We start from the raw sequence: 23,139 nt of genomic DNA, 5'->3' as shown, positions 1-23,139 counted from the left end.
TTTCAATATTCATAGTTTTTGGTGGACACACTGTAATATGTGTACAATGTACATAGTTTTTGGTAGACACAATCTAATATTTGGACAATATTCATAGTATTTGTTGGACATACTGTAAAATGTGTGCAATATGCATAGTTTTTGGTGGACACACTGTAATATGTGTACAATATTTATAGTATTTGATGGATACACTGTAATATTTGTGCAATATGCATAGTTTTTTGGTGGACACACTGTAATATGTGTGCAATATGCATAGTTTTTGGCAGAAAATGAAATGGATTTGAATTGATCAAGGACGCTCAAGGACATGAGAGGAAGGATAGATCACAAAGAAAATGGTCAATGCACCACAGTAAAATAAAAGTGGAGTTTTTAAACAGAATTACTTTTTTTTCATTGGTTTTTGGTCATGTTTGTGGTAATAATAGCATAGTTGTATTTAAAATAAAAATAAACTAGGAGATTTAGAAATAAGTGCTGAGTATAAGATTTATAATCAAACTTCCAGCTTAATTTAACAGTGTCACGAGAGAGTTGTTGGAGAGAATTTGGTATTTGAGATGTGCATTTTATACGCACACACACACATACACACACACAAAGCATTTCTAAAACAAACATTTAATTAAATCTTTACCTCAAAACTAAAAGTTGAAAATTGTAATGTTGAATAAAATAAAAATATAGATTATTAAAGAAATCCAAACACTATGGGGCTTCAAAGTCAGATTGAGGGGAAGATTAATTTATCAGCATTATCCTATCCATTTATTTCTGATGTACATTACCTTTGCTATAAGAGCAGGTACTTTAAGGGATGAGACAATGAACAATTAATTGCTGTGTATCCTAAATTAAGATGGAGAAAATCATCTCCATTTTGTATTTAAAATTATTGGTTGAAAAGTTTTGACACTGGTTGTTAGTACCAACCAATTTAGATTTGATAAAAGTACACAAAGTTATTAAATTTTATGTTTTCAAAAGTTTGGGTACCAGAATAATTTAGTCCCCTTCCTCCCTGCATAAATCTGGCTTTCTTAATTAACATACAGAAAATTCAAAATATTTTTGCACAAAGTTAAATTTTCATCCAAATATAATTATAACTTTATTTGATATTAAATTAATGTTTATTTGTCTCTGAATCTTATGACAGTACATACAGTACATGTGACTATGTAAATATGAAACAAGGCTAACAAAGTACATTTAAATCTAGAAATTTTAAATGTACTTTATATGCAGTTATGTGCATATATGTAATTGTACATATATTAGGCAAATGATAAAATAATATTAAGAAAAATATCTCAGAAATTTGAAAAGTTAAAGATTGAATTTTGGATTTGATTAAAAGGGGTCATAGCTGACGACATGCTATCGTTATGATATGATAACCAGAAGGGGATGGAACATTGGACTGTAAGTTTTAGTCATAGGTACCCAAATTTTTATAACCGCGTATCTCAATTATTTACTTAAAATGTTTTGTGAATACTGAAAATCCAAAGTTGTAGTGTCAATATTTTTTTTACTAATAACTTTAATCAACAGAAGGATTGATTTAGTTTATCATCATTGAGGGTGAAACGTTATTGTCTTATCCCTGAGATCCCTGCAAATGATTTTTTTTTACAAAAGCTGAACCAAACAATTCAGTGGTTTCTTGCTTTTGCTTTAGATGAACGTACAAATAGACTTGGTTTTACTTTATATTGTGGTATTCGGCAACTCTGGGCCATGCAGAAACCAAGACATTATAGTGATGCTACGCACCCAGCTAAATCCTGTTATTCTACAATTGTAAAGCCACCTGCAAATATGTCAGATAACGGTATTGATTTCATCTCTCAGTTGTCCTGCATGTGGAGGGAGGGGTGTTACCCCTCCCTCTCCCTTCTTAAGCACCGGAACCTTCCCCTTCAACCACCAAGTTATCAGCACCACCTCAGCCCTGAGGATAAAGGATCTAAGCCTTCCTTCACCCGATAGAATCACCACCCACACAGACTGTTGTTGTCACAGTAATCATCAAACCTTCCCTTTTAGTACCCAGACCTACCACTCAACCCCTCTATGCTTATCTACCCATTGTGCTGTTCCATGGGCTATCCTGCCTCCCCCGGACAGGGATAGCCATCTACCTAACCATTGCAACTATCTATGTTTTACTTGTATGATTTACCTTTAACTATCTTTATTCCTAATCCATATGTATTTATATTATGTTGTACAACTTTAGTAAACCTTAGACCCTGAATAAAGGAACAACTGAATAGACTCTGTTTATTATTTAGTGATTGCTAGAGAAGCGTAGCTTCTCTATAATATATGTGTCCACGTCTGTTCGCACTGCCGTAGTCATTTGAACTCTGGTGTCTGCCATTTAACCTAGGCGGATACCACAACTTTTGGTGACAGCTGTGTGAGATTACGGCAAACCACAAGTGTAGAGCAGACGCGCAGCTGAGGCTAAGGTACTCCCAGCAGTGAAACTGGCAAAACTGACACAAGCAACCTGAATTACCCACCCTGGATAGCAAGGTCTAACTCTGTATCCGGCAGTTGTGGAAGCGAAAGACCACTAAGTGTGGCGGAACCCGAGCTGCGGAGAGTAGCGAAATCGGACGAGAGACTGCGGAGAGCAGCGAAACTTGACGGAGAACCGCGAGAAGCGCCGACATCTAACAGAGGATTGAGCGCTCAAGGGCTGAAACAGGCCTGCGGACGGGCTGAAACAGGCCAAATAAGTGCAAACGGCTGAAAATAGGCCAACATTTACTGCAAGAGATAGCAGGATCCGAACTAGCGGCGCTGCAGGAAGGGACATTCCCTGCCGCCACCAGCTGGATTCAGATACACGGCGCTGCAGGACGGGACATTCCCTGCCGCCGACAGGCTGAAACAAGCCAAATAGCTGCGAGCGAAAATACGAGTGTAGTGTACCAAGCAGAAGAAAAACTACGTTAACTCCAAGTATCCTGAGAGGCTACAGCGCAGCCACCCATCTAGAAAAAATAGATATTATATCAAATTTGTGATAAGTGTGATAAATGTGTGAAAGCTGAACAATAGATTTATGGGCAAGGCTTGGTAAACAAATTTGTTGTGTATTGTGATAAAGCCAAAAATAGAACAGGCTTGGTAAGCAAATTTGTTGTGTATTGTGATAAAGCCAAAAATAGAACCTAGATGTAATATAACAATGCATTGATAAACAATCTGACCCCAAGCCTTCAGCACGACAAATACACCCCTTATCCCAACGGAAGGGGAGGGGCCCACCATAAATTGAAGCAAATACAATTGAGGTGACATAACAATAAGCTCAGGATTAAGGAAAAGGCACAATTACCTCACCACCCAGTTACTTCAAACTTGCAGCACCCCCCTCCCCATAGGGGGGAACGGACGGTTTTACCCCGTCCCCTCACGCGCTCCCCCTCCTACCCACACCTAAATAAGTCCGCCCACGGTGTGGAGATAGCGACCGGGAGAACAGAGCGCCATTTACGGGTCGCGCAGCAGAGCTTGGGACGCCACAAAAAAATTCAACGGAAAAAGAGAGATCAAGCGGACCAATGAGAGAGCAGATTGAGGGATAGAAGCGCGTTTTACCTGTGTGCACACTCTGACGGCGCGTAGGCGCGTTGCAAGAAAAGGGGATTTCACACACACACACACACACAGGAGAGGGGCCACTCTATAGCATACAACAGAGATATGTTTTTAGAAGAAAAACTTGCAAGCTCCTCCCTCCCTATCTACAGTGTGATAAGGAAAACTAAATCAGTTCCTTAGACCAGCCCAGACCCTCAACATCTTCCTAGCTCTGCCAACCCTACTTCAAAGCTGAGTGGCTAGTGAACAAAATATACGTATATATAAATACCTAAGTGTTAACAACTCAATACTAAGTTGTGCAGCAACCAAGTGATAAATAGTGTTGTTTTTTTTTGTATCATGGTTGCAAGTAAGTGAATATTAACCTCACCATACAACACTGGAGACTGATATGGCAACTTAATGAAAGTACGCCCACCCTGTGGAAATAGCCTGACTTGATGCCCCACCCTGGGCAGTTGTGGTGTGTACCTTGACCATAGACCCTCATAGTTGTGAACTATATACAGAGGAAGCGTGATTTTTTTGGAGCAAGGAGGAAAGCTAGCTAGCTCTGAAGATATTCCTATACACGTATATATATATGGGAGTGTAGCCATATATAGATAGCCTACATATCCATATATCTTCTAGCGGATACGCTCCTAGAGACATCTATGGACACCTAACATATTCCCTTTTATCTCTAAGCTAAGATCCGCTGGTTATCACAGAAATTAAGAGCTATACTGGAAAGGAGAACAACTCAGGCTCAACAGTTAAACAAGACGCTGGCACCAACAGACCAACCCCCTGCTACTTATCATGGGGACACTCCAGCCACCGAAACTCTTGAGCCAGGAGGACAGAGCCTACGGCTACGTGGACTACCACCCTAATTACACAGCTATAGTATCTATAATAGGGGTGAGCCGGCTCGAACCTCTTTGCGGCGCGGCTACTCTACTCTGCTCCTATATCTACAAGATGAGAAATTGTCAGCCCCTAGCCCGACGTGCGGCAATAGAAGACATCCCTGATTGGGCATTAACTGTGTGCCTAGGCATACTGCTGGCACTGTGGTGGACAGAAGCCTTCATTTGGATCATAACCACCAACATCTGTACACCACCACTCTCTGCTTCTTCATACAAGGTGCTGCTTCTGTTATTACTTGGGCCTACTGTGTTGAGTACAGTGAACATAAAACACATGCCAGGTCACAGACCCCTGGTCCCTGAGATGCCCTTGTCTGGAAGGGTGACTGAATGTCCGCTGCACAGCTCCTGTACAGTTGGTGCTCAACGCACGAGAAATGGAGATACTGGACTGGGGATTGTTGAACCTGTATGTGTCCTCCCGGGAGTGTTGAACGATGCGACTGAGCCCAATGAGAAGGTGACGAGCTTCAGAGACTTAGTGGCCAGCCCCAAGATGGGCACTACCACCAGAACTGAGACTCCAAAGGGGCCCAGCCCTAGGGCCAGTACCACCTGTGTCTGGGGTGGAAAGGTCCTCCCTGGCGCTGGCCTCACCAACCTGGAGGATGGGGAGCTGTCCCAGGGGAATAGGCTCTTCACCCAGATGCCCGACGCGTACCTGGGGGTGGGGGAGCCGCCACCCAAGCCTCCCTGGGAGCCCCCAGGCATGGAACGACTGGGGACCGGCCTAAGGATGGAGAATGGTGACCTGCTGCAGTGGAAGGCCTTACCCAGCACGGAGGGAGCAGGGTTGACCAGCAGCAGTGAGGCTGTTCCCCCACACTCCAAGACCAGATGCCTCTACTCTGTTGAACCACTGCACATGACCCAGCCAAGTCCCCCCATGCTGCTGAGGATGGAGGCCCACCAGGATGCAGAGCTCCAGCTAGGGAAGTCAATAAGAAGGCCACCCCCTGCCAAAACCAGAATCACCGCAGGGGCCCCCCACCAGCAGCTGACAGAGCCTGGCAGGGACGCAATACCAGCTGGCAACTCTGGCCTAACTCAGGTGGCTACCAACAGCCCGCTGGCAGTCCAGAACCCAGTTCAGGCTACCATCAGTATGGCATCTTCTGGGCCTTGCCGGTTCAACTGTGGGTACCTGTCCACACACTGGCCACAGATACCCCCCAGAGATCATAGCCCACCTTCCGACTGGCACCATCAACGGCCTCTGCTACCAACGACCTGGAGTAACTGGAGGCAGGATCCCTCATGTGGAGAAGCACCTGCAGAAGCTAAGGCCGAGGCTGGCCTCGCCACCCAGGAGAGGAGAGCCCCGGTTGTATGGAAGGGACCTGTGTGTATGGGGAGGAGGCTGAATGTAACCAAGGAGCCAACACAAGCAGCCCAGCACTGCCTGATCCCTAGTAGGGGAGACCCTGTTTGTCAGCTGGTGCCCCAACTGGAGGATGAGAGACCTGGCAGGTTGATACACCCTGTGGAAGCCGGACTGATGGGACCCAGCTGGACGAAGGAGCGCTGCTGCTTCAACGGCCACACAGCCGCCAAGTGTAGAACCGGTTGGGACCAGGCAATGAAGAAACACCAGGCAGCCCAACAACCTGCATACAACCAGTCTGACACCCAGGTCTACCTGGAGGGAGATGCCCAGCCGTCACCCCAACCAGCTGCCGCCGCTGGGGCCGCAGCTACCCAGGAGTCTGTGCCTCAGATTGGGACCATAGTGGCCAGGATCAACGTGCTGGGAGGAGCGGCTGAACCCAACCGGGTTGGCCTGGACTTCAGCCTCAACCACATGGGACCGGAGTTCGTGCAGCCAACCAACCTTGCGGAGCCAGAAGTCCTGCGGCCCCTGCCGGTCGGCCTCAACATGATGGTACCCGTCAGACCGCGTCCCCCGAAGGAGGAGGTAACCCCTGTCACCCCCAGCGAGAGCCGAGGACGCTACCCAGCACCACCGGGACGGTGTACGGGGAGGCCCTGGCGGCCGCCGAGCGGGAGAGGCAAGAGGCGCTAGCCAGCAAGTCTGAGTCGATGTATGGGACGCCAACCGGCGTCGCCACCTGGGAAGAACGAGAGGTGCTTCCCTGCACCACCAAGCTGATGTCTGGGGCGACAACCGTCGCCGCCACCTGTGAAGACTGGGGGGTGCTATCCAGCGCCCCACGCTGGTGCCTGGGGCGACAACCGTCGCCGCCACCGAGAGACCTGGACCCCTGTGAAGACTGGGGGGTGCTATCCAGCGCCCCCACACTGGTGCCTGGGGCGACAACCGTCGCCGCCACCGAGAGACCTGGACCCCGGAACGAGCCCGCAGCCCCAGAGGAAGGGGTGACACCCGTCACCCCCAGTCAGCCAGAGCCCCCAGCCAGCAGGGAGAGTCCAGCTGTCCCTCACCCTCAACTGCGTCCAGCTGTCTACCTCCCTCAACCAAGCCAGGGTAATTGTATTGCATTGGTGTACCAGGAAGTTTGTGCTGGGTCAAACTTGCCTGCGCCCCCTGCATCTGCCCCAGGAACCAGGATATCAGCCATTACCAGCCAAACTGAAGAAGCTTTGGCCGCTGCCTGGGGAGTAACTCAACTAGATGCACCAAGTGCCAAGCCTAACCATAGAAGTAGAGGATCCCCAACAATTATGTCTACCCAAGATGGAGACGATGTGCCTGGACACCTTCAGGCTAGGGGAGGAAATCCGGAGCCTTGTGCCTCCAGTCCACCAGCAGCAGTGGCCGTGGATTGGCCTGTCCCCCAGCCAATTAGAGCGGAGCCAACCCTGCAGATCCAAGACAGCCTCCGGCACAGGGGATGGACTGTTACCTTCCCCTACCCTGCAGGTCTGACTGCCATGCACCACTCTGCCAATGTCCAGGATGAGCCTGAGGGAGGCAACGTTCCTACAGTATGGCAACCACCACCTGCCCGCGTTGACAGAGACCCTGGAAGCCGAATGAACCTGACCAGCCCCGAGGGCGAAGAAGCTGCGCCTGCATCCAGTAACCAGCCTGCCAGCAGCAAGGTGACCAACAAGATGGAGACCACCAGCCCAGTAGAGAAACCTGAAGAGGTGTATACCAGGCGGCTGTTGGTCCAAGCCCCCTCATGTGCTGTGCCACCCCTGGAGGTTGCCAGGGTGGCCTCAGAAGTACATATCCAACGGCCAGAACATCCAACAGGACCAGCTAATCCAGCAGATATAGCAGATTCCGTTCGACCTGGGGAGGGCTGGAGTCTACCACCGTTTAGCAGCTGGTGTCCTGGCGGACCCATTCCACAAGGACAACAAACTGAAGGCCTCAACCACTGTCGGAAGTCTGGCGGTGCAGACAACCCCTCCCAGCCTTCCGAGGGGAGAGTTGTGGTATTCGGCAACTCTGGGCCATGCAGAAACCAAGACATTATAGTGATGCTACGCACCCAGCTAAATCCTGTTATTCTACAATTGTAAAGCCACCTGCAAATATGTCAGATAACGGTATTGATTTCATCTCTCAGTTGTCCTGCATGTGGAGGGAGGGGTGTTACCCCTCCCTCTCCCTTCTTAAGCACCGGAACCTTCCCCTTCAACCACCAAGTTATCAGCACCACCTCAGCCCTGAGGATAAAGGATCTAAGCCTTCCTTCACCCGATAGAATCACCACCCACACAGACTGTTGTTGTCACAGTAATCATCAAACCTTCCCTTTTAGTACCCAGACCTACCACTCAACCCCTCTATGCTTATCTACCCATTGTGCTGTTCCATGGGCTATCCTGCCTCCCCCGGACAGGGATAGCCATCTACCTAACCATTGCAACTATCTATGTTTTACTTGTATGATTTACCTTTAACTATCTTTATTCCTAATCCATATGTATTTATATTATGTTGTACAACTTTAGTAAACCTTAGACCCTGAATAAAGGAACAACTGAATAGACTCTGTTTATTATTTAGTGATTGCTAGAGAAGCGTAGCTTCTCTATAATATATGTGTCCACGTCTGTTCGCACTGCCGTAGTCATTTGAACTCTGGTGTCTGCCATTTAACCTAGGCGGATACCACAATATAACTGGAGAAAATAGTTTTTTATAAAATATTTCTAAATATTAGTATTTTACCATATTTTGTAGAAACTTTTAATAATAAAAGCAAATATTTTGTTTAGGTTATCAAACATAATTGTCTATTAAAATGATAACATTAGTAGGTTCTTTGAATCTTATTGCATAATATCTGAATTTTCCATTCTTATAGTACATTTTTAAAGACCTAAGTATCAGGGTTACTTGGATAGGTTAATATATGAAATTTTGATTTTCTTCAATTTCGTATTAGTAAGATACATCATTAGGTAGACTTTTATGATTGAAGAGAAAGAAAGGGTTGTATATTATTTTATATGTCATTGTCCTCTCCCTCCCTGATTATAGTACATTTTAGCACTTAAGTATGCTTTTTCCCACATGAAACTGGTTTCTGCCAGATATTTGCAACAATCCAGGCAGTTGGGGTCATAAACACATTCCTCTTTACAGCTACAACTATACTTTATTCGCCTTCTAGCGGCAACGATTCAAGAGGCATTTACGAGCACTTGTGTGGAAGAAGAAGAAGTCGACTACCCATTATTTTCAAGGAAGGTTTATTCATGGGATAATAAACCTTCCTTTACTAATAGGGACAATGGACTGTAAATTACATTCGTCCTTAAAGTTTTAAAAACACTAACACTCATACTTTCACTTTTAATAATGGCCATGCTTATTTATACCGTATTTTAATTAGGCCTTATTTTCTAGTATTTTAAAAAACTACAAGTTAAATGAAAGTACATTTGTTCTAGTAGTGAACTGTAATCAGTTCATGGACCTGCTTAAAATTGGAATATCATTTACAAAAGTATTTACTCATTTTGGTTTTAATGGCAAATAATTCTTTTTTTTTGTAAATTAGCGAAGCTTTTCTACATTATGTAATGCATGTCAAAACGTACAATTATCGTAACCCGAAATTATAAACGACGTTTCTTTTTCGTCGGCTCAAAACATTGGACACTTTTGGTTGGTTTAAAACTAGTAGTTTCCAAACTTTTTAACTAAAATATGTTTTTTTTGTTTATCAGCATTGGGGATGTATTTACATTTTCCATCCATTGTCTTATCAATTAGTATCCTCAAATTTATCTTTATTAGAGCTATTTTAAAGTAATTAGAATTGGTTTACTTATACATAACTGCTCTTATGGTTGTTGTCATCCTTGTTTTTATATTTTTGGCATTTTTTACTGGTATAACAAATGCTTTGTTTTTAAATTAATTATATTGATATTTTTAAACTATTATGTCATTTGATCATTGATTTTATTATTTTATTTAACTGGCAAAGCTACTCCATAATTCCATACGTCTGTCCGTTTGTATTACACCAATACCCAAAGTTGTATAAGCACGTTTCTTATTTGTTGGCTCAAAAAACTTGGGTGTTGAATTGTTGTGAACTAGGAGTCTCCAAACTTCAAACAATAACTTTAATCTGAAACCTTCTTGTTTATCATAATTAGGGATGTACATCAAATTATCGCTCATTGTCAAATCCCTAAAGATCCTACTAAATGACAGATAAACAAACAAACTAACATACACTTGTAAAGAATCTCTGCTTCTAAAAATCCTTTCATCTATTATTCTTTGAATTGTATGTGTATGTGTGTGAGTGTGTAAAAGTCCCCAGTAGGAAATAATGCATTTGATAATAATGACGTCATGCAAAATACAACTTTTGCCATGTAGTGTCCCAACGGACTAGCAAAATCGTATTCTATTTTTTCTATTTCTTTCTAATTGTTTTATTTATACCTTTTTATAAAACATAAAGTGTTTTCTTTTGGGATTTCTTAAAGGTAGCGGGGGGGGGGGGTTAACATATCTTCTTAAAAATAGCCTAAAACTTGCACTAAAACATATATATGCTGTAGAAATTCCTGCTATATCAATCAGTAACAATAAAACATACATACATCCTTCTACTTTAGTATAAATTTAAAATAAATTAATATAAGATTTTAACATTATTGTATGAGCAATTTTTAGTAAAGAATTATTAAGGAAAACTTGGTTAAAAATTTTAGAATGAAATTAATAGGATAAAGCCATATGATATATGTACTTTTCTTTACTTTTCAAAACAAAGTTATCGCCAAAAACTGGTAATAATCTTTTTATTTTAATATTCGTTGAAAATTGTATGTGATATGATGCTTTACATGAGTATGGCTAAGAAACAGTTCTGCGGATACTGATCGGTTTCGAAAAGTACTAAAAAGTACATTTCAAATTTCATCTACTAATAAAAGTCAAACACCATATTTAAGTCATAAATCTTATAGACGCAAAAGGCCCTACCCAGAAAAACATTAAAAGTATAGTACTTTAATATATACAGTGTATCTATAAATGTGCGTAAAACGATATATTACTTTTAATTAGAGAGAGCCAAAAAATGTACCAAGTTTTAAGAATTAAGGACCATAACCAATAAATTACAGCTTCTAGAATTTATATAATCTTCTTTTTAAAAATATTTGTAAAACTCTAGATAGGCCTTTGGTCTAGCCTTCAGGAAGAGGTTTTATTGTAACACTATAGTTTTATTAAAATACAAATAAACTTTTATACTTTCAGCCACACAAACATACCAGTTGAATGGTATTCCCTGATTAGATAAATTTTGCACCTTGGCAATAAATGTTCAAAACCTACCAAAAAAGTAAAATCAAACCTAAATCGTAATTTTAATGTGTCATTTACATTTACATTTAGTTTTTACCTATCTAGCGGAAGCGCATTAACCATCTGGTGGATCTGGATTTTATCTTAAAGGTAGCGAAATTTTAACGGAAAAACAAAAAAAGTAATACTTTTTGCAAATTAAAAGAATACATATATAATTAATGATATATATTTTTTTCTTTTAGTAATGGTGAATTTGACCGGTGACCCCAGAGAGGAACGTAAACGACTCCTAGACAGTCCTGAACACCATCATCAACAACAACATCAACTACAAAAAGAAGTTGGTGAAAAAAATCCACCAACCGGGGAAAGAAAAATCTGTGAAAATTTGTCCGTCAGTCTACAGCAGCCGTCGACGTCTTCAATAAGGACTTACTATTTTGGGTAAGTGTTAAATATTTAGTAGCGTTGCTACTTTATAGTTATGTTTGTCTTACACATTGTTTTTCATGTTAGTCCGTAGGTATTACCGTTATTTAGGCATTTTAGACTTGTCCCGTCTATTTCATTCTTTGTATGATTATTTCTGTAACAGTTAAGTACGATTTTTAGCATCTCAATAAAGTAAGTAAATGTAAGTAAGTCAATTTAAGCCTCCTGTATTTAAATAATTTTTTTTGCAAGTTCGTTAATCTGACCGCATAACATGTTAAGCTTCGCTTTTATGGATATCATCATCCTTGTTTTCTCTTTTATTTCATTCATATGACATATTAACTTTCTTTTTATCTAACCTTTTTCATTTCAATTCTTTATGTAAGTTTTCACTTCGTAATAATGGATTTTCCTATATTAGAATTGTCGTATCAGGTGCAGTTCACTGTAAAATGTTCCAGGAACTTTAAAGGCTGTAGTGGCCAAACGGTTATGCCAGAATATCGTTATAAGCGGAATATGAATGCCTATTGATAAACTGGAATAGCCAAGATCTAATGATACACTGGGAAATTTTATCTGAAGAAAATACGCGTAAAATAAGTTTTTTTTTCGCGCATTTATGTGCACTGCGAGATAACTGTGCACTATTGAGTAATGGATATAGATGTTTATTTGGCAGCTAGTAGCCTTTAAAGCTTATTGATTTTTGGAGATAATCGTTACCAGGATTATTTTATCGTGTACTGCACCGGATCCAAATTGTCAAGATCACTTCTTTTTTATACAATGATTTTATCAAGATTTTATGTTTGATATTTGTTAAAAAAAAGTATTTTAGGAACTGATTCCTCATTCCTCAATTTATGATAAACAAAATTACTCCTTTCTGTAGAATTAAGTTATTTGTAGGAAATTTTTTCCAACTTATGTACATAATTGTCCTTGTTTGTTATGCTACCCATGATAGATTTTCCCTGCAGATACAAAAAAAATGCCATTTCCTGGCCTCATAAGCTAAATAAGTATATACTTCATCTATAATACAAAGTAGAACGATGTCTGTCCGTCTGTCTGTCCATCTGTCCGTCTGAAGCTTAAGATCTCGGTAACCACTGAACCGATTGGATTCTACTCTTCAGGGTATATACCTATTAGTCCTGCGGTGGTTTTAAGCTATTTTCTTGGGGGGTGGGACACCCCCAACCCCCCCCAAAAAAAATCCCCCCCCCATTTTTTTTTTTTTTTTTTTTTTTTTTTTTTTTTTTTTAAATTTTGCGAATTTTATGAATTTTACGAAATATACGAATTTTACAAAATTTACGAATTTTACGAATTTTGCGAATTTAATCGCTGGGTAGGTGCGAAAATTTGTGATCCGTTCTGCTGGGTAAGTAATAGAAGATGTAATTATACCTCTTGGGGCAAAGCCCCTAGAGGCTAGGGGCGAAGCCACTAGTGTATTATAATATACTAACGGCTACGCCCCTAGAGGCTTCTAGGGGCAATTAATGTGGGAGATACCCTCCCCCCAAAAATGTAAAACCTTCCCTGGACCTATAAGAAGCTTTATTGTAAAGGAGAACCATATCGGTTCAGCAGTTAATGAGATCCTTCGATACAGACAAAAAAGCTTACTACTTTATATAACAGGATAATACATAATATAAGATATATTATTACTTGGATGTTGCACCAGAGACCCCTCCTCACCCCTCCCTCCTACTGGATAAACGAACTGACCAATATATGAGGTCCATATTAGCAACTAGATGCCGACAAATTATTCCCTGTTAATATATCCACATATTCTATTTCTAGTAGATTTATTAGGGATAGGACAATGGCAGATAAATTATGTATTCTCCCAGTTTTAAATATCAAAATTATGCCTTTGGTAAATTAAACTTATAGAGCAGAAAAAAAAAACATTTTTATTTGAATGGTATTTGATTTATCTTGTATTAACTTCTCCCTCCCTGATATTTGTATATAGCTCTGGCAAATATAATATATTTTATTTATACCAAATAATATATTTTGTTTTTCTGTCCTGCTATTATAGATTCATTCATATAAAACTTATGGCTCCACCCTTAGCTTCTAAATGCTTTTCATTCAAAGAAGTAAGTAAAGAGGCAAAAACTAGCCTAAATCTATATAAAACTTCTCTAGAAATGAGAACTTGATCAGTCGAGTAGTTACTGAAATCTTAAGCTACAGATAAAAATAATCTTTATAATAGGATAAAAGTATGTAGATGTATGTGTGTGTGTCCGTCTTTCTGTATATCTCTTTAAATCTAACTGTTATTATCCTTTTTAAAGAAAGGTTATTTAAAACAGGCAGGGTTATGGCTGTTTTATATGTTGAATGTGGCTCTGTTTTCCTAATATTGCATCTAGACGATATAAACAATATCTTTGAAGGAAAAGAAGTATTTGATACCTAATTATTTTAGTGTAAGAAAAGGTTACAACAGAAAAACTAAACTGCACATGGACTGTGTTGTTCTTGTTCTTAAAAGAAAATGAATTTCCCCAACCTTGAATTTTTGAAATATTTACAATTTGTATAAAAGTTATGTTCCTCTATTTTTCTATGAAATTATTCTATTCTACCATTCATGAAATTTAGGCTTTTTGTTTTCCATACTGTTTGAATGTTTCTATTATTAGCAGTGAATCTACTCTATGATTTACTTAATATTGATTAGTTGGGTTTAACTAGTAGTTTTCTGACTTTTTCATCAGTTATTCAGTTCTACATATTGGACAATTTTATTTATCATAATTGGGCGTGTACTTAAATTAATCGTATATTGTCTTATCCCTTGAGATCCCTGTATTTTCATGAATAAGGTTAGTGGTAGGGTTATAGTGCCCATTCTTCCTTTGTCTTATCCCTTGAGATCCCTGTATTTTCATGAATGAGGTTAGTGGCAGGGTTATAGTACCCATTCTTTCTTTGTCTTATCCCTTGAGATCCCTGTATTTTCATGAATGAGGTTAGTGGCAGGGTTATAGTACCCATTCTTCCTTTGTCTTATCCCTTGAGATCCCTGTATTTTCATGAATAAGGTTAGTGGCAGGGTTATAGTACCCATTCTTCCTTTGTCTTATCCCTTGAGATCCCTGTATTTTCATGAATAAGGTTAGTGGCAGTGTTATAGTACCCATTCTTTCTTTGTCTTATCCCTTGAGATCCCTGTATTTTCATGAATAAGGTTAGTGGCAGTGTTATAGTACCCATTCTTTCTTTGTCTTATCCCTTGAGATCCCTGTATTTTCATGAATAAGGTTAGTGGCAGTGTTATAGTACCCATTCTTTCTTTGTCTTATCCCTTGAGATCCCTGTATTTTCATGAATAAGGTTAGTGGCAGGGTTATAGTGTCCATTCTTCCTTTGTCTTATCCCTTGAGATCCCTGTATTTTCATGAATAAGGTTAGTGGCAGGGTTATAGTGCCCATTCTTCCTTTGTCTTATCCCTTGAGATCCCTGTATTTTCATGAATAAGGTTAGTGGCAGTGTTATAGTACCCATTCTTTCTTTGTCTTATCCCTTGAGATCCCTGTATTTTCATGAATGAGGTTAGTGGCAGGGTTATAGTATCTATTCTTACTTTGTCTTATCCCTTGAGATCCCTGTATTTTCATGAAAAAGGTTAGTGGCAGGGTTATAGTACCCATTCTTTCTTTGTCTTATCCCTTGAGATCCCTGTATTTTCATGAATAAGGTTAGTGGCAGGGTTATAGTACCCATTCTTTCTTTGTCTTATCCCTTGAGATCCCTGTATTTTCATGAATAAGGTTAGTGGCAGGGTTATAGTACCCATTCTTTCTTTGTCTTATCCCTTGAGATCCCTGTATTTTCATGAATGTGGTTAGTGGCAGGGTTATAGTACCCATTCTTACTTTGTCTTATCCCTTGAGATCCCTGTATTTTCATGAATAAGGTTAGTGGCAGGGTTATAGTGTCCATTCTTCCTTTGTCTTATCCCTTGAGATCCCTGTATTTTCATGAATGAGGTTAGTGTCAGGGTTATAGTGTCCATTCTTCCTTTGTCTTATCCCTTGAGATCCCTGTATTTTCATGAATAAGGTTAGTGGCAGGGTTATAGTACCCATTCTTACTTTGTCTTATCCCTTGAGATCCCTGTATTTTCATGAATATGGTTAGTGGCAGTGTTATAGTACCCATTCTTACTTTGTCTTATCCCTTGAGATCCCTGTATTTTCATGAATGTGGTTAGTGGCAGTGTTATAGTACCCATTCTTACTTTGTCTTATCCCTTGAGATCCCTGTATTTTCATGAATAAGGTTAGTGGCAGTGTTATAGTACCCATTCTTTCTTTGTCTTATCCCTTGAGATCCCTGTATTTTCATGAATAAGGTTAGTGGCAGTGTTATAGTACCCATTCTTTCTTTGTCTTATCCCTTGAGATCCCTGTATTTTCATGAATAAGGTTAGTGGCAGGGTTATAGTGTCCATTCTTCCTTTGTCTTATCCCTTGAGATCCCTGTATTTTCATGAATAAGGTTAGTGGCAGTGTTATAGTACCCATTCTTTCTTTGTCTTATCCCTTGAGATCCTTGTATTTTTATGAATAAGGTTAGTGGCAGGGTTATAGTACCCATTCTTTCTTTGTCTTATCCCTTGAGATCCTTGTATTTTTATGAATAAGGTTAGTGGCAGAGTTATAGTACCCATTCTTTCTTTGTCTTATCCCTTGAGATCCCTGTATTTTTATGAATAAGGTTAGTGGCAGAGTTATAGTACCCATTCTTTCTTTGTCTTATCCCTTGAGATCCCTGTATTTTTATGAATAAGGTTAGTGGCAGGGTTATAGTACCCATTCTTACTTTGTCTTATCCCTTGAGATCCCTGTATTTTCATGAATAAGGTTAGTGGCAGGGTTATAGTACCCATTCTTACTTTGTCTTATCCCCTGAGATCCCTGTATTTTTATGAATAAGGTTAGTGGCAGAGTTATAGTACCCATTCTTTCTTTGTCTTATCCCCTGAGATCCCTGTATTTTCATGAATAAGGTTAGTGGCAGAGTTATAGTACCCATTCTTTCTTTGTCTTATCCCCTGAGATCATTGTATTTTTATGAATAAGGTTAGTGGCAGAGTTATAGTACCCATTCTTTCTTTGTCTTATCCCCTGAGATCCCTGTATTTTTATGAATAAGGTTAGTGGCAGGGTTATAGTACCCATTCTTTCTTTGTCTTATCCCCTGAGATCCCTGTATTTTTATGAATAAGGTTAGTGGCAGAGTTATAGTACCCATTCTTTCTTTGTCTTATCCCCTGAGATCCTTGTATTTTTATGAATAAGGTTAGTGGCAGAGTTATAGTACCCATTCTTTCTTTGTCTTATCCCCTGAGATCCCTGTATTTTTATGAATAAGGTTAGTGGCAGAGTTATAGTACCCATTCTTCCTTTGTCTTATCCCCTGAGATCCTTGTATTTTTATGAATAAGGTTAGTGGCAGGGTTATAGTACCCATTCTTTCTTTGTCTTATCCCCTGAGATCCCTGTATTTTTATGAATAAGGTTAGTGGCAGAGTTATAGTACCCATTCTTTCTTTGTCTTATCCCTTGAGATCCCTGTATTTTCATGAATAAGGTTAGTGGCAGAGTTATAGTACCCATTCTTACTTTGTCTTATCCCCTGAGATCCCTGTATTTTTATGAATAAGGTTAGTGGCAGGGTTATAGTACCCATTCTTTCTTTGTCTTATCCCTTGAGATCCCTGTATTTTCATGAATGTGGTTAGTGGCAGAGTTATAGTACCCATTCTTACTTTGTCTTATCCCTTGAGATCCTTGTATTTTTATGAATAAGGTTAGTGGCAGGGTTATAGTACCCATTCTTCCTTTGTCTTATCCCCTGAGATCCTTGTATTTTTATGAATAAGGTTAGTGGCAGGGTTATAGTACCCATTCTTTCTTTGTCTTATCCCCTGAGATCCCTGTATTTTTATGAATAAGGTTAGTGGCAGAGTTATAGTACCCATTCTTTCTTTGTCTTATCCCTTGAGATCCCTGTATTTTCATGAATAAGGTTAGTGGCAGAGTTATAGTACCCATTCTTACTTTGTCTTATCCCCTGAGATCCCTGTATTTTTATGAATAAGGTTAGTGGCAGAGTTATAGTACCCATTCTTCCTTTGTCTTATCCCCTGAGATCCTTGTATTTTTATGAATAAGGTTAGTGGCAGAGTTATAGTACCCATTCTTTCTTTGTCTTATCCCCTGAGATCCCTGTATTTTTATGAATAAGGTTAGTGGCAGAGTTATAGTACCCATTCTTCCTTTGTCTTATCCCCTGAGATCCTTGTATTTTTATGAATAAGGTTAGTGGCAGGGTTATAGTACCCATTCTTTCTTTGTCTTATCCCTTGAGATCCCTGTATTTTCATGAATAAGGTTAGTGGCAGAGTTATAGTACCCATTCTTTCTTTGTCTTATCCCTTGAGATCCCTGTATTTTCATGAATGTGGTTAGTGGCAGAGTTATAGTACCCATTCTTACTTTGTCTTATCCCTTGAGATCCCTGTATTTTCATGAATGAGGTTAGTGGCAGGGTTATAGTACCTATTCTTCCTTTGTCTTATCCCTTGAGATCCCTGTATTTTTATGAATAAGGTTAGTGGCAGAGTTATAGTACCCATTCTTTCTTTGTCTTATCCCTTGAGATCCCTGTATTTTCATGAATGTGGTTAGTGGCAGGGTTATAGTACCTATTCTTCCTTTGTCTTATTCCTTGAGATCCCTGTATTTTCATGAATAAGGTTAGTGGCAGAGTTATAGTACCCATTCTTACTTTGTCTTATCCCTTGAGATCCCTGTATTTTCATGAATAAGGTTAGTGGCAGGGTTATAGTACCCATTCTTTCTTTGTCTTATCCCTTGAGATCCTTGTATTTTTATGAATAAGGTTAGTGGCAGGGTTATAGTACCCATTCTTACTTTGTCTTATCCCTTGAGATCCTTGTATTTTTATGAATAAGGTTAGTGGCAGGGTTATAGTACCCATTCTTTCTTTGTCTTATCCCTTGAGATCCCTGTATTTTTATGAATAAGGTTAGTGGCAGAGTTATAGTACCCATTCTTTCTTTGTCTTATCCCCTGAGATCCCTGTATTTTTATGAATAAGGTTAGTGGCAGAGTTATAGTACCCATTCTTTCTTTGTCTTATCCCTTGAGATCCCTGTATTTTTATGAATAAGGTTAGTGGCAGGGTTATAGTACCCATTCTTTCTTTGTCTTATCCCCTGAGATCCTTGTATTTTTATGAATAAGGTTAGTGGCAGGGTTATAGTACCCATTCTTACTTTGTCTTATCCCCTGAGATCCTTGTATTTTCATGAATAAGGTTAGTGGCAGAGTTATAGTACCCATTCTTCCTTTGTCTTATCCCTTGAGATCCCTGTATTTTTATGAATAAGGTTAGTGGCAGAGTTATAGTACCCATTCTTCCTTTGTCTTATCCCTTGAGATCCTTGTATTTTTATGAATAAGGTTAGTGGCAGGGTTATAGTACCCATTCTTTCTTTGTCTTATCCCTTGAGATCCCTGTATTTTCATGAATGAGGTTAGTGGCAGGGTTATAGTACCTATTCTTCCTTTGTCTTATCCCTTGAGATCCCTGTATTTTTATGAATAAGGTTAGTGGCAGAGTTATAGTACCCATTCTTTCTTTGTCTTATCCCCTGAGATCCCTGTATTTTTATGAATAAGGTTAGTGGCAGAGTTATAGTACCCATTCTTTCTTTGTCTTATCCCTTGAGATCCTTGTATTTTTATGAATAAGGTTAGTGGCAGGGTTATAGTACCCATTCTTACTTTGTCTTATCCCCTGAGATCCTTGTATTTTTATGAATAAGGTTAGTGGCAGAGTTATAGTACCCATTCTTTCTTTGTCTTATCCCCTGAGATCCTTGTATTTTTATGAATAAGGTTAGTGGCAGGGTTATAGTACCCATTCTTTCTTTGTCTTATCCCTTGAGATCCCTGTATTTTCATGAATAAGGTTAGTGGCAGAGTTATAGTACCCATTCTTTCTTTGTCTTATCCCTTGAGATCCCTGTATTTTCATGAATAAGGTTAGTGGCAGAGTTATAGTACCCATTCTTTCTTTGTCTTATCCCTTGAGATCCCTGTATTTTTATGAATAAGGTTAGTGGCAGAGTTACAGTACCCATTCTTCCTTTGTCTTATCCCTTGAGATCCTTGTATTTTTATGAATAAGGTTAGTGGCAGGGTTATAGTACCCATTCTTTCTTTGTCTTATCCCTTGAGATCCCTGTATTTTCATGAATGAGGTTAGTGGCAGGGTTATAGTACCTATTCTTCCTTTGTCTTATCCCTTGAGATCCCTGTATTTTTATGAATAAGGTTAGTGGCAGAGTTATAGTACCCATTCTTTCTTTGTCTTATCCCTTGAGATCCCTGTATTTTCATGAATGTGGTTAGTGGCAGAGTTATAGTACCCATTCTTACTTTGTCTTATCCCTTGAGATCCCTGTATTTTCATGAATGAGGTTAGTGGCAGGGTTATAGTACCTATTCTTCCTTTGTCTTATCCCTTGAGATCCCTGTATTTTTATGAATAAGGTTAGTGGCAGAGTTATAGTACCCATTCTTTCTTTGTCTTATCCCTTGAGATCCCTGTATTTTCATGAATGTGGTTAGTGGCAGGGTTATAGTACCTATTCTTTCTTTGTCTTATTCCTTGAGATCCCTGTATTTTCATGAATAAGGTTAGTGGCAGAGTTATAGTACCCATTCTTACTTTGTCTTATCCCTTGAGATCCCTGTATTTTCATGAATAAGGTTAGTGGCAGGGTTATAGTACCCATTCTTTCTTTGTCTTATCCCTTGAGATCCTTGTATTTTTATGAATAAGGTTAGTGGCAGGGTTATAGTACCCATTCTTACTTTGTCTTATCCCTTGAGATCCTTGTATTTTTATGAATAAGGTTAGTGGCAGGGTTATAGTACCCATTCTTTCTTTGTCTTATCCCTTGAGATCCCTGTATTTTTATGAATAAGGTTAGTGGCAGAGTTATAGTACCCATTCTTTCTTTGTCTTATCCCCTGAGATCCCTGTATTTTTATGAATAAGGTTAGTGGCAGAGTTATAGTACCCATTCTTTCTTTGTCTTATCCCTTGAGATCCTTGTATTTTTATGAATAAGGTTAGTGGCAGAGTTATAGTACCCATTCTTTCTTTGTCTTATCCCCTGAGATCCTTGTATTTTTATGAATAAGGTTAGTGGCAGGGTTATAGTACCCATTCTTACTTTGTCTTATCCCCTGAGATCCTTGTATTTTCATGAATAAGGTTAGTGGCAGAGTTATAGTACCCATTCTTACTTTGTCTTATCCCCTGAGATCCCTGTATTTTTATGAATAAGGTTAGTGGCAGGGTTATAGTACCCATTCTTACTTTGTCTTATCCCCTGAGATCCTTGTATTTTCATGAATAAGGTTAGTGGCAGAGTTATAGTACCCATTCTTTCTTTGTCTTATCCCTTGAGATCCTTGTATTTTTATGAATAAGGTTAGTGGCAGGGTTATAGTACCCATTCTTTCTTTGTCTTATCCCTTGAGATCCCTGTATTTTTATGAATAAGGTTAGTGGCAGAGTTATAGTACCCATTCTTTCTTTGTCTTATCCCCTGAGATCCCTGTATTTTTATGAATAAGGTTAGTGGCAGAGTTATAGTACCCATTCTTTCTTTGTCTTATCCCTTGAGATCCTTGTATTTTTATGAATAAGGTTAGTGGCAGAGTTATAGTACCCATTCTTTCTTTGTCTTATCCCCTGAGATCCCTGTATTTTTATGAATAAGGTTAGTGGCAGAGTTATAGTACCCATTCTTTCTTTGTCTTATCCCCTGAGATCCTTGTATTTTTATGAATAAGGTTAGTGGCAGGGTTATAGTACCCATTCTTACTTTGTCTTATCCCTTGAGATCCCTGTATTTTCATGAATAAGGTTAGTGGCAGGGTTATAGTGTCCATTCTTCATTTGTCCCAACGATTTGTAATATGAATCCAATGGATTTATTATTACTTGGATCGTAAACCAGATTATCATGTACTCTAATATAGTAAAACTTGAAGCTGGCTAAAATAACGACCCTCCTCCCCATCCAACCCTTTGACCCAATCCCCTCCTCTCCTACTGGATGAACTAACTGACCAATAAATAATGTCCATGTTAGCAACCTAAATTGACGACAATCTCCTGTCAATATATCCACGTATATTCTACATCCATTGTTTTATGAGTCTAATCTTGTAAAATATTCTCTCATCCTTTCTTTCTCTCTCTCTTTCTTTCTTTATCTTTCTTTCCTTCTTTCTCCCCTCCCCCGACCCTCCTCTCTTATTCTTTCTCTATTTCTTCCCTCCTCCTATTTCTTTATTATCCTTTCTCTTTTTATTTCTCTAAATTGAAATATATTATGACATCTCTCTCTTTCCCTCTCTTTAATAATTTCTCTAACAAATAAAATCTCTTTCTTTATACTCCAATCTCTTTAATTCATATATCTACTATTATTCTATCTTTGTCAAGAATTGTTATTTATCGCATAGTATTAAAGACTGCTTTCCGCGGATATTAAAATGAAAAATTAGAACTAGAGATTTTAAAGGGGCAGAAGGCCCGGCTAACAAAACTGGTATTTATGGTTTTTATTTTAATATTCGTCGAAAATTGTTTGTAATACAATGCTACACATGATTTTAAAGTATGGCTGAGAACTGGTTCTTATCTTCCGGGTATTAATTTGTTTTGAAGTCATACAATTACAAATATTTGCTAACGGACGGGTGAAAAAGAAATAGTTATAGAGAAGCTTTGCTGACGTCATGGAAAGTGTAAAAAGTGACATGTATTTTGACCCAGGGATCTTAAGAGATAGACAATGGCCGATATATTGATGTAAATCTATTAGAGTAAAACACTAGAGGGAGAAAGGGTTAAATAACTGTATCTCCCCATCGAAATCGTCTTGTGCAACCTTCCTATTGGGTCATTGAAAATCAACCAAAGGTATCGCTTATATTAAAACAGCTAAGTAGCAGAAAATTATTTAGAAGCAGACGAAAGAGGTCTTTGAAAAACGAAGGGAGGTAGTTGTCTGTATATACATCGATACTATAGATCTGTTGTAAATCCTAATGATTATACACAAAATTGTAAATATAACTGTAAATTACATTTAAGGGTTGAAAGGTTTGGACACTCAACTTAATGAACTAGTCAATAAAAATTCAATAAAGGTATTGAGCCAATGAATTATAAAACTTTATCATAAAGCTTTGGGGACTAGTGTAATAAACACCCCAATATCCCTTCCCTCCCTGGTAAAAAGTGACATGTATGTTGACCTTGGCTCTTTGTTG

General features: G+C 39.2%; 1 protein-coding gene across 4 annotated transcripts in view; it reads left to right on the top strand.

The window, feature by feature from the left end:
- Positions 1–23,139, top strand: part of LOC145313779 (uncharacterized) — a 136,370-nt gene that overhangs the window by 15,486 nt on the left and 97,745 nt on the right. For all 4 annotated transcript variants that reach the window (XM_080153384.1, XM_080153383.1, XM_080153386.1 and 1 more), the window contains exon 2: positions 11,514–11,715. In XM_080153384.1, coding sequence (XP_080009510.1) covers positions 11,516–11,715 — 200 coding nt within the window. In that variant the 5' untranslated portion in view covers positions 11,514–11,515. The remainder of the gene's footprint in view (positions 1–11,513; positions 11,716–23,139) is intronic.

Source organism: Acartia tonsa, chromosome 3 (genome assembly GCF_053477335.1).
Source record: "Acartia tonsa isolate MP-2025a chromosome 3, ASM5347733v1, whole genome shotgun sequence".
NCBI lineage: Eukaryota > Metazoa > Arthropoda > Copepoda > Calanoida > Acartiidae > Acartia > Acartia tonsa.
The sequence above is the reverse complement of the archived record's forward strand: the minus strand, read 5'-3'. Positions and strand labels throughout refer to the sequence as shown.